The sequence below is a fragment of the Crocuta crocuta genome, unplaced genomic scaffold, assembly GCF_008692635.1.
Source record: "Crocuta crocuta isolate KB4526 unplaced genomic scaffold, BGI_CrCroc_1.0 scaffold31, whole genome shotgun sequence".
NCBI classification, from domain to species: domain Eukaryota; kingdom Metazoa; phylum Chordata; class Mammalia; order Carnivora; family Hyaenidae; genus Crocuta; species Crocuta crocuta.
This window is the reverse complement of record NW_027528362.1, coordinates 11,749,099-11,761,984: the sequence shown is the minus strand read 5'-3', so window position 1 is coordinate 11,761,984 and position 12,886 is coordinate 11,749,099. Positions and strand designations below refer to the sequence as shown.

The 12,886-nt window shown below is 45.5% G+C and overlaps 1 protein-coding gene across 1 annotated transcript in view; it reads right to left on the bottom strand.

Moving 5' to 3' along the window:
- The window catches only part of MYO16 (myosin XVI), a 461,549-nt gene that overhangs the window by 125,027 nt on the left and 323,636 nt on the right, over positions 1–12,886 (bottom strand). The window contains exons 25-26 of the mRNA XM_077754002.1: positions 11,527–11,607; positions 11,062–11,267 (exon numbers count right to left, since the gene is read on the bottom strand). Of these exons, the coding sequence (XP_077610128.1) occupies positions 11,062–11,267; positions 11,527–11,607 (287 nt within the window). The remainder of the gene's footprint in view (positions 1–11,061; positions 11,268–11,526; positions 11,608–12,886) is intronic.

The following is a 12,886-nucleotide window of genomic DNA, read 5'->3' as shown; positions in this document are numbered from 1 at the left end:
TAGCATCTCCCTTAAACATAGATCATCCATAGAGTCTACTGTGATTTGGTATTTTTATTCCTAAATACATTTCTACTGCATAAATTGATCCTCCAACTATGGTATCACAGAAATTGCCTTTAGATAACAAAGCATTTCAAAGAACAGATAAAAAAAAATCAAATGAAGTGATTTCTTAAATCAATATGGGAGTACGAATCCAGTCACTGTTGTATAATTATCAAATAACTAGAAATCTTGGAGAATGACTCATGGTATTCTGGAGGGAGTAAGAGAGAATATTATTAAACTGTGGCCAAGGCAAGCCCGAATCACTGTCTCATACTCAAGTCTAAAAGGTTGCCCTAAAATGGAAATATCTTGGCATAATGAAAACACGCATTTTAAGCTGGTCAGATCTGATAACTCTTTTGGCCCACTAATCAATCTTGTATAGGATACCATTGAATGCTACAACTCAGACACAAAATTCAGAGCTCAAGTATAAAACTATACAGAAAACTAAAACAGTATTCATTCATGTCTTAGTTCATCCAACAAATACTGGGTAGCCACCTATTACATGCACACAATAGAAGGTTTTCCTTAAGAGAGCTTATACCTACTGGGGATGCAGAGGTTAAAGCATCCTGGCAATGTGCCAAGACTCATGAGAAGGTGGGCGCGGGGTTGTCAGGGTGGCCAGTGTCCTGGTTTGCTAGGGACAGTCCGAGTTTGTACCTACATTCCTGTCAAAATTATTAATGGTTCCCCATTTCACTATAAAACATGTCCTGGTTTGATCAAGATGCTATGCGGTCACCCCTGTCATTGGCAACAGCTAATGTTCAATTTTAGACTAATCCTGCCTGTGGTATCCTGCTCTAAGAGACTAGGGTTAGGTTTCTTTCTTCAAAAAAAAATTTTTTTTTCAATGTTTTATTTATTTCTGAGAGAGAGAGAGAGAGAGAGAGAGAGAGAGAGAGCAGGGGAGGATCAGAGAGAGAGAGAGGCACAGAATCTGAAACCGGCTCCAGGCTCTGAGCTGACTGTGAGCACAGAGCCCAACACGGAGAATGAACCCATGAACCGTGAAATCATGACCTGAGCCCAAGTCGGAACTTAACCGACTGAGCCACCCAGGTGCCCCTAGGGTTAGGTTTCTATATTTAGTGTGTATGATGACATTAGTGTCCTAATAACCTCAAGTCCACTATTTACTCATTGGACCCTCAGTGTGAAGGTGAGCAGAGTCATGGCACTGAGTCAACACAACATTTGGGGTTGAATTAGTCACATCTAGAAGGATGACTACTATGGACCGAATGTGTCGCCCCATCCCCCAAAATTCACATTTTCAAGCCTTAACACCCAATATTGGGTGACTGTATTTGTCAACAGGGCCTTTAGGAGGGACAGCAGAGAGCATCTTCTTCTGTTTCTCTTCCTCTGTCTCTGATTCTCACTGTCTCATTCTGTGTGTGCGCACGCTTCCCGGAAAGGCATTGCGAGCTCATGGCGAGAAGGCAGCTGTCTGCGATCTAAGGGGAGAGCCCTCACCAGACACCCACCTCGCTGGCATCTTGATCTTGGACTTCCAGTCTCCAGGACCATGAGAAAATACTATCTGCTGTCTAAGCCACTAGCCTGTGGTGTTCTCTGATGGAAGCTGCCACAGACCACTACAGAGAACTCATTGCTCGTGTTGTTATGCTGAAGGTCCCCCAGCCCAACCGGGATACCTGGGATCTCCTTTGCTAGTCTGAGCCAAGCAAGAAAATGGAAAGAATGACTGAGAAATAGAAATTTAACGTATGCATATGGAATTCTGGACATTTAACTCAGCAAGGCAAGATAATCAGATTTGGGATTTCAATTCCTCTGGCACTGAGTATCTCTGGACTTTAATTCACAAGATGTATTAATCTTTGAACTTTTATTTCTCATTGGGAACTTAATAATGGAAGAAAATTTATAGTCAACTTTGGGGAGTATCTAGGCTCCTGGGGTTTTATTATCTGAGTTGCTCTTGTTTTAATCTTTTCATTTATTCCAGCTGCAGAGTTTCTGGGAGACTCGGTTGAACGCTGTGTCTAGACACAGATCACAACTGGAAATAAAATGCACTTATAGCCATGAACACGGAGTGCCCTTGAAGTCAATCACAGTAATGTGCTGTTTGGTCCACATCAGAATCCTGAGGTGCAAAGTCTATATTGCTGGTCAGGTGCCCCAGAAGCGGACCCAGAGAAGCAGTGGAGGGCCTGTGATGGTGGGAGACAGGATGGGCTGAAGGACTGGATGTCCCCTCAGGAGAGCAGCCGCACCCCAGGTGGGTGACAGGCTCGCTGGAGGAGTCCAAAGTTCCAGCACACAAAACGCCACAGAGTCACTGAGGAACCTTCCTCTGCTTTTCAGCTTCTTAGAGATCCAGGTGGGATGACACTCTGGCCACTCGATCCTACACACATCTGAAGGGAAGGTGCAGCGACAGAAGGATTGGACTGGCAATTTTGGTGAGAAAAACACCGGGCATCCTCAGCTGCTAATGAGCCAACTGCTCACAAAGACAGTTAGTGGTTTGGTTTAATCCTCAGTTTCTCCAAGCAGCAAGCCTTCCCCAAACAGCCTCAGTCATGGGAAAGTCCAACTCGGCTCTAACTGAGGGGTCAGGCTGCCTCATCCTGGGGTCGGCCCAATTAGCAGGCGCTTTTCCCTCTTAGACCCAGCGGTGTCTTTGAAAAGCGATATTTTGATCATTTTGTCTTCTCATCTTGGTCAAAAACCAGAGAAGGAAGAAGATGTTATTGATTGGGTCCCTTCAAAGATCGCAATGATGACCCGAGGTTCTTTGCAGACTCCTGACTTGTTGAGGTCACACAGACATAATCAGTGAAAACTATATCTACTAATGGTCATATCAAAAACCACTGTTGTTCTATAAACAGAATTAAATAGTTTGTGGGGCGCCTGGGTGGCTTAGTCGGTTAAGCATCCGACTTTCACTTAGGTCATGATCTTGCGGTTCGTGGGTTCGAGCCCCGCGTCGGGCTCTGTGCTGAATGCCAGCTCAGAGCCTGGAGCCTGTTTCAGTCTGTGACTCCCTCTCTCTCTGACCCTCCCCCCTGCTCACGCTCTCTCTCTCTCTCCTAGAAATAAATAAAACATTGAAAAAATAAAAAAAAAAAGAATTAAATAGTTTGTTAAGTAATCTAATGAGCACCTTGTAGGTAATTATTTAAAACTGGTTTGGCCCTGAAAGCAAGATCACTTTGTGATTATGTTTTGCCTGACATAACTTATAATTAAAAACATTAAGACACATCAGTGGAGGGAAGTGAGGAAGCCCAGATAAATCAAGTCGTAAAAAATAAGATTCGGAATTCTGGGATTGAAATTTTCAGTGCACTCCCCAAATTATATTAGAAATACACTGTCAAAATATTAAGTACATGCTGAATGTAGCTTCCTGTCCATTTTCCTGAGGCAGCAATAATCACCCTGATCCCATCAGTTCCTTACTGGATGCTTACTCAAGCCAAATTGCTTAGCAGATTATTTTAGGCTAGTCAGGTGGGGGTATTGTTTCCAAGGTCTTGTTAGAAAGATGTAAAACGTTTTTGTTTTCACCTTTTTGTTATTTCATTCATTCATTTATATTTGAGAGAGAGAGAGAGAGAGAGAGTGGGGATGAGCAGGGGAGGGGGCAGAGGGAAAGAGAGACTCTCAAGCAGGCTCCATGCTCAGTGCAGAGCCCGACTCAGGGCTCGATCCCATGATCCTAGGATCATGACCAGAGAAGAAACCAAGAGACAGACGCTTAACAGACTGTGTCACCCCGCTGCCCCCCTCTTTCGTTACTTTACATGAAATAGTGCAGTTCTCCATTTCCGAGGGTCACTTTCCTACTCTCTCGGAGCCCATTTCCCGGAGGTCATGACTGACCCGCCCGGGCTCCATCCATCAGCCACGTGGCTGCTGTTGCGCGAAGACGCAAGGTCGCTGGTGAGGGTGGGAAACTCCGTGAGATTAACTGGGTGATTTTTCAGGAAACAGAGCAAAGACAGCCCAGGGTGCAGGGCTCAGGGCCGAGTGTTAGAAATCTCCGGGGATTTATTTTTCTGCCAAGATCGAGGTGCTGGTCGGGCTTCCCTGTGCCTCCGCCTGTGGCTGCTGCTGACAAGCATGAAGTGTGTTGTAGTGGAAGGAGTGGGCGGAGCAGGGCCAAGGTCAGAACAAGACCGGACCGCGGAGTGGTTAAGAACACCGCCAGGGACGAGGTGCGAGCCAGCCCCGAACTCTTGAGACCTGAGTTTTCTCAGTTACAAATCAGGATGCAACCACCAGCGCGAGCCATGGGGTTGTGGCGAGGGTGTGCTGGGTGGCGCTGGGGAAGAGATCTGCACCCGCCGGCGCCTACTCAGTGCTGGTGAGCACCCTCTAGGCACATCCACCTCAAAGCCGGCAATTAGCGATGGCATCATGGCTAATATCTGTATAATGAGAGTCCTTGTCTCAAAAGGTTATTATGAGGAGCAGAATAATGCGGGTAAAGTGCAGATCTGGAGCCTGACCCACGGTGGGTACCAGTCACACAAGGGGAAGAGGATGCTCTTGCTGCTGCTGGTGACAGTGACTTCCCTTCCTAATGACGCCTGCTGCAGTAGAACGCTTGGATAAAATACGAATGGGCAGGCATGTAAGGAAGAGATGAAGATGAATGAATGAGTGAATGAATGCCATCCTGGGGGAACACAGAAGGCACAAAGGCAGAATTTCGGGTCTGAGCCAGGTTACGAAAGCGGCGAAGCAAACATCAGTCGCCTCTCCTTACCTGCTCCCTTTCTATAGGAGCTTCGCCCCAAGTCACCGGAAAGGGGTGGGTGGGACGAGATGAAGGGTTCGCTGACCTTGGGCACAAACCACCCACCCTGTTTCTGCCGGCCTGGCTGTCTGGAAGTGGCCCTGACCATTTGCCCCGACGCCATCTGGGGCTGCGTGGGGCAGCACGCAGAGCTGAGCAGTTACGACACTGACCGCGTGGCGCGCAAGCCCACGACAGTCATCATTTGGCCTTGGATAGAAAACGTCTGCAGGTGCCCAGAGTAGATTATGGGAGACGCTATGATTCATAATCCGCCGAGCACAACAGGCTCCCAACAAAGGTACAGACTGATATCGCTTCTGGAACCCATGACTCGTGCTTCCCTTTCCTGACTCACATTTCACTGAAGAGCAACAGGTCCTCATCCGCCCAAACGCCATGAAGCCAACTCTGCGGGCCGGTTTCAGCAGGAGGGGCACAGTAAGCCGTGGTAAAATGGAGCCTGAAGAAAAAGTATCTTTTGCCACTCAAAGCTTTGGGAACACTAAATAGCTCCTGAACGTATGAATTCGCGTCTCTATTAAAGACCATCGACAGCAGCTGGCGGCACTTTGCATAACGAGGGAAACTTCTAGAAGATTCCAGACTCAGACCTACAGCCGCCACCCATGAATTTAATACAAGACACTGAAGCGTGGCTCCTTTCATCCCTCTCCCCACCAAATCTCTGATGTCACGGCTGTGTTCTTTCACAGCCTGACTGTTGGGCAGTGAAGGTGTCATTTAAACAAGCAGATGATTCAGACTATTTCCAGGGGGGAGCTCATCCAGCCCCAGGGTCAGGGCACCCATCCAAGGGTGTGCTTCTCGCCGGCAAGTCCTTCCTTCTTTTTCAAATAAGGTCACCTCTTCAAATGGCCAACGCTGGAGTGATGCTGCCCCACTGTCCCCTGCCGGCCACAAATGAGCCCACAGGTGAGTGAGGGGCTAGAGCCCCCTCCCCTGCTTGCCCCCCGCATCCAGAGCTAGATTCCAACAGACTTCCCTGCTGTATCTGGAAGAAGATGTAAACATAGAGGCTAGTGTTCCGAGGAGAGCAGAGACTCGCACCACTAAGGGCCGGCCCGCACCTGGATTTCCAGGTAGCAGCAGTGTTAGTTACAATGTCACAAGCACACAGGGTCTTAAAGAAAGTTCTGGAGAGTGAAGGCAGGGCACCTGATAAGATACAAGGTACCATCGCTTTAAGGACCCCTCAAAGCAATTTCCTCAGCATTGCCTCTTATGACTCTTCCCTCCATTCTAGAATTTGGAGGAAACTAAAACATAGTATTGTATTCAACATTCTGAACTCACATATACTTACCGGGGAGAGAGGAAATAATAGCAATTCATATGTACAGATATGGCTATGAAAGATTCTTTTTGTAATTTTTTAATTAAATTTTTAAATGTTTACTTATTTTTAAGAGAGAGAGAGAGGGAGAGAGAGAGCAAGAGCGAGAGTGCATGCGTGAGACCGAGAACACAAGTGGGGGAGAGAGAGGGAGACACAGAATCTGAAGCAGCCCCAGGCTGAGCTGTCAGCACAGAGCCTGACGCGGGGCTCGAACCCACTGACCGTGGGATCATGAGCTAAACTCAGACTCTTAACAGACTGAGCCGCCAAGGCACCCCACGATTTTTTTTTTGTTCCCAATTCCTTGCACGCTCTCCCTTTAAGAGGCGATGGGCATTGTTCTGGCCCTGGCTACTATCAATGGCTTCTTCCAGGGGGGAGATCTGGGTTGGTCTGCAACTGTTAGGCCAATAAAATGCAAGGGCAGGGATGCAGGCCTGGCTCCAGGCCCGGCTGCTAGGAGGACTTCAGCTGCTTTCTCGGCCTCAGAAGTGTGAGCTGTCAGCCAGGAGCTCCGGATGGTTCTGGTCAAGGAGCACCGGGGCCCCAGACCCGGGAGCGAAGAGGCCATCTTGCACACCGAGCAGAGCTAACACCAGCATCTTCTGCTCTCTGGCGGGAGCTTCTGGAAAGACCGCTAGCAAGAACTGCCCAACTGAGCCCAGTTAACCCACAGAACCAGGAGAAATCGCAAATTGTTGTTTTATGCCACGAAGCTTTGGGGTGGTGTATACACAGCAACAGATAAAGCGAGCCAGAAGCGCGCACATTCGAGGTGCCTGGGGGGCTCAGTCGGTTGAGCCTCTGACTTTGGCTCAGGTCCTGATCTCACGGTCTGTGGGTTCGAGCCCCGCGTCAGGCTCTGTACTGATGGCTCAGAGCCTGGAGCCTGCTTCGGATTCTGTGTCTCCCTCTCTCTCTCTGTCCCTTCCCCGCTCACACTCTGTCTCTCTCTGTCTCTCAAAAATAAATAAATGTGTGGGGATGGGAAATGATACTTTCTGGTAAAACCTTTGCATTTCTTTCACCAGCCCCTTACTTAGAAGGAGATACGATTTCACGGGTGCCTGGGTGGCTCAGTCAGTCAGGGGATGGAGCCCCCATGTGGGACTCTGCACTGACAGTTTATTTCCTTCTATTAACACAAGAGTACTTTATAAGAAGAAGCACCAAAAACTTCCCGACATGACTTGTCCAGCTCTGCTACACATCGACACCGTGGAGACCCTACAAACACAGGTATCCTAGCCAGCCTCGACTGTCCCCACAGAATACCCCAGGCTGGGCAGCGAAACAACAGAAGCATATTTTCTCACAGTCTGGAGTCTGGAAGTCCCAGATCAAGGTGTCAGACAATGTCGTTTCTACTGAAGTCTCCTCTTGGCTCGCAGAGAGCCGCCTTCTTACTGTGTCTGTGTATAGCACAGACAGAGGGCACGCTCTCTGATGATTCTTATCAGGAGACTAACCTATGGGATCAGGGCCCCACCCTCAGGACCTCATTGAACATTGATTACCTCCTATAGGTACCATCTCTAAATAGAGGCACAGTGGGGGTTGGGGCTTCGACCTCTGCATTTTTGGGGGACACAATGTGGCTCATAGCAACAGGAAATCTAATTAGGTATCATGACGCTCCTCTCCGTTTTCTAAATCTATCCAAACGTGCGGAGTCCCCTGCCATGGGAGAGGGTATCTTACATCTTCATCATCCCACCGGGGAGCTACTGATGCCATTAGACAAACACGCAGCGAGTGTGCCTCTACATTTAATCAAAACTGGACCCTCTAGTTTAATACGATCCTCTACTTTCAGTTAGGGAGGCTCAGGATGACAGAGAGTTATTGAAACCAAAATAGCACAAAGCAGATTTCCCACATCATCACCTCCAACTGCAGATTCCATGGGCATGTCCACGATCCACGTTTAGCGTCAGGCTGGATTTCAGAAATAGTAAACGCTCTTCAAATAAGGAGATGCTTGCTTCAAAACGGGACTCCTTTTCCTTCTCTGTCCAACATTCCTGCATCAAGCATATTCCTCTGTGTACACTAAACAGAGTAATTTGTTTTGGAAGGGTTTTATGCTCTAACAATTAAGACAAAGTGATCTGAAGAGAAAATACGTATTTTACATGGGAACAATACATTCTGTTATCTGATTTGGGCAAACAAAACTTTCTTTTAAATGGTACCTCTAAGCTTTGTTTCCCATAATGATGCCGGATGGCCTGGGGGAGTGTCAGAGTTCTGATGAGCTTTCTAAATGAATATTAAATTACAGGGGATGCACTGTTGCACTCCTGAAACTAATGTAATGCTGTGTGTCAGCTATACATGAATACAAAAATTATGTTATTTCTTAATGCGACAGTATATGATGGCATTTTGTTCAAGTTCTATAGAAACCGATCATGTCTCTCTATGGGTCAGTGGTTTTTGTGGTAATAATCCAGGGTGACGTCCTTCGTTTAAGGAAGAAGTGGCCAATGCCCGCTGAAATAAATTAATAATTCCACCTCTGTTGATATGTCACTGCACATAAGGATAAGTAGAAATCATATCTGTTTTTTAAATATTATTTTTCTTAGAGAGAGAGTACACAGGAGCCATCAGGGAAGGGGCAGAGGGAGAGAGAGAATCCCGTGAAGGCTCAACACTGTCAGTGCAGAGTCCCACACGGAGGCTCCATCTCCTGACCGACTGAGCCACCCAGGCACCTCTGAAATCGTATCTCCTTCTAAGTTAAGGGGCTGGTGAAAGAAATGCAAAGGTTTTACCAGAAAGTATCATTTCCCATCCCCACTACCCATTTTTATTTTATTTTTTTTTTTTAAAAATTTAATTTTAAAAAATGTTTTATTTATTTCTGAGAGAGAGAGAGCATGAGCAGGGGAGGGTGAGAGAGAGAGGGAGACACAGAATCCGAAACAGGCTCCAGGCTCTGAGCTGTCAGCACAGAGCCCGACGCGGGGCTCGAACCCACAAACCGTGAGATCATGACCTGAGCCAAGGTTGGACGTTTAACTGACTGAGCCACCCAAGTGCCACCCTCCCCACCTGCCCATTTTTAAATTAAAATTTTTTTTTTTTTAATTTGAGAGTTGGGGGAGAGGGGCAGAGGGAGAGAGAATCCTAAGCAGGCCCCACACTCATTTGGAGCCCGACATAAGGCTGGGTCCCATGACATCGGGATCATGACCGGAGCCAAAATCAAGAGTCAACTGTTCTACCAGTGAGCCACCCTTGTGACCCACCCCCCGCCACTACTCTTTTGAACAAAGTATGGCCATGGTCGCTGTTATGCAGAAATATGGCTTTAAATTGAATGACAATTATCTCCAATACCAGGTTCATTCTGAAAACACTGATCAAGTACTGACAGTGCACAGGAACTGTTACTGGATAAGAGGTGAAATGCTGTACTTAATTTTAAAAGATGTTCAGCTCCTATTCTTTTATAATATTTTCAGAGATAAGTCCTGGTCGAGTCTCTATGTCAAACTAGACTTGGAAGAATACAAAGAACAAAGGTAAAAAGTATTTTCCAAACATTCTGTTATATAACATACTAAACACACACGCATGCACAGATGTGCATGTGCACGCACGCGCGCGCACACACACACACACACACACACACAGAGCCATGCTCACTGCCTTCCTCTGGGGGAATGGCAATTCTGATAGCTGCTTGTTTCAGTCAGCAGCCTCCTCACGCTTGAATGAATTTCAAGTGGAACGTCTGGACAACAAAGTGTTAAATTGCTTTTCTTAAATGAATGTTTTGTCAAATAGGTTTTCCATACTAGTTGTAAGGTTGGTTTTAAACATAAATGCTAGATTTTGTTCTTGTAATATTGATAATATTTTATATCAATCTCATTTAAAAATATCACCTTCTTTTATACAGGATTACCAAGTTTTCTTTCTTTCTGTCTTTCTTTTCTTTTCTTTCTTTCTCTCTCTTTCCCTCCCCCCTTCCTTCCTTCTTTCCTTTCCTTCCTTCCTTCCTTCCTTCTTTCTTTCTTTCTTAACTGCCTTAAAACAAACATAGTCACTATCTCCACCAGTGGCTGTGTTCCAATAAAACTTTACTAACAAAAACAGGTGGTGGGCCCGATTTGGCCCCTGAGTGTAGTTTGCCAATTCCTGATCTAAAAAATAGTTTGCTCATAGACATAAAAGAGAAATAATCACACATATATGTTCTGTTCAATAAAAACTGTTTTGTAAACATTATACACAACAATTTTAGAAATCTTTAACGTCAAGGAAATCCACTATCCTAGGGTAACAGGAAAATGGTTTCCAAAGTACCAAAGTTTAGTAACTTTTAAAAAAGCTTGGTCAGTGTATTTCATTGTTTCCCAGAGTATTTTGTTAACTCAAGCCAGAAGCGTATACTTGAACCTTGAAGAAGACAGGTTTGAACTGTGCGGGTCCACTTACATGCAGATTGTTTTAGGTACAGTGCAGACATGTAAATGTGTTTTCCTTTCTCTTATGATTTTTCTTAACAACATTTTCTTTTCGCTACCTTACTTTAGTGTAAGAATAGTATATAATACATATAACTAACAAAATACGTGTTAATCCACTGTGGCTGTTATCAGTAAGGCTTCTGGTCTAGAGTAGGCTGTTAGTGGTTAAGTTGGGGAGGAATCGAAAGTTACATGTGGGTTTCCAAGTGCTTGGGTCCAGGTGCTGCTAACCTCCACCCCACTGTTCAAAGGGTCAACTGTATAAACAATAAAACCAATGCCCGAAAAAGAGAACAAAACAGAAGATCCTTGCTACAGTCTCGTCAGAATGCAGCGCTAAGCAACGCATCCGATGTTTTCAGAGCAGCACGTACCTTGACAGGAAATCCGAGAAGGAAAGGCGAACAGGGTACCCATAGCGGATAATCTTCACCATGTCCAGGACTCCGATATATTGTAGCTGAGCAGACACATAAAAATTATCAAAGGTATCTGGCAGCCGTGAGTTATTGGGTTTGATGCAATGAACAAAGTGGGGTGTGCGCATCTGAAGTTTTCCGATAATATCTGCTAGAGATGTCTAAGGAGAGAAGCAAAACACAACTGATTCTCCAGAGAAGACACTGCCTGAAAATACAACAAGTTTATCGTCAACTGACAACTCTCTTACTTATCATGAATTCTCTGTGAGGTGTGCGTCTGTGTGTGTGCGCACGTTGAGTGCTTACTGTTTTCCGAAGACGCCCGAGGGGTCAGAAATCAGGGAAACAATGTCACAGAAACCCTCTACAGTCGACAAAACCTAAATCTAAATTCTGGAAACCAAAAACTCCACTAACCCTGAGTTGTGATGCAGTCGTGACTGGGCCTCCTCGTTCCAGTCTGTGAAGGAACGTAGAAGTGCCTTTCTTTTTTAATAACTGTAATCAAAAGGAAAAGAAAGAAAGGGTGAGCAGATTTGTTTATGTAAGTATGTATCGACTTACTTTTAATTGAAGTATAGTTGACATTAGTTTCAGGCGCACAACTGAGGGGTCTTAGCAGTATTTTACTAAATTCCATTTACAAGAAAAAACTGACCCTCCTCCATGTAAATTCACTCAGACTGTAGCAGTCAGTACAAATGGTTCTCCTGCGACGATACTACAGAAATGGGAACGGCGTGTAAAAGAACACCGTTACTGCCAGCCATTCAAGCACACAGAAGGTGCTGTCCTGTGTCTATTTTCATCTTGAGAATAAACACAGACCGTGCCTCGCTGGGTAGCACAGTCCAGGCCAAAGGATACTATTTCGTCTTACAAAGATTTGACATTCTAACAATAGCTGGTTTATTCCCTTAAATTTAACCACAATCCATTTCTTCCCATTCCTTTTTTTTTTTAACTACTAAAAGGAGTAAATTATCTGCCTGAAAGATGACAACAGTTTGTGTTTTCTTCGATAAGTAATTATATACGGCTCTTAAAAGGAAAAAATCATATGCAGCAAAGATTAAATGATAACGCAGATAAAAGAAGTCATTGGAAATGGAGCCAGTGGGTAAGGAAATAAAGGGCAGAGGTAATTAATTAAATTCCACCAGGGGTTAAAAGGCAACTCAGCCACTAATGTACTCTTGCATTTCACAAAATCACACAGACTTGGACCAGCATGTCTATTAATCCAGAATCATTTAAGTTACAGTGAAGAGGTCTTGATAGGAGAAAAGAACCCGATGAAAGAGTCTTGTCAATATGGTGCTATTGCTGTGACAGCGGCTCACTTCCTTCCATTGACATGAACTGTCAAGCTGGAATGACTCGTTGTAACTGACAAGGGGAATGTAAAATGAAGCAATCGGTCCAACATCAGCCAGTTTTCTACAAACACAGGGCCCAGTGCGATGCCCGGTTAAAGCGTGGTAGAGCCCTGTGCTGCCTGGCACGGGGCTGGCCATGCAGAGGCGCGGGCAGGATGAAGGGAAGCGAGGAGTGGAACACTTAAGGAATAATCGTAATAAATAAATCTCCATCCCTTGAAATTGAACACTCAATTTCCCTCTCAGGGTGCAGGAACCACTGTGAATTATCGTCCCTTTGCAGTCCTTTAGGGAAAAGACTAATGGCATCTATGCCTGGTAATGTTTAATAATTAAGGTTAAAAATTACAGTTTAGAGGTGGGTGGTGATTTCTTGCTCTTGATTTCCAGCATGAATG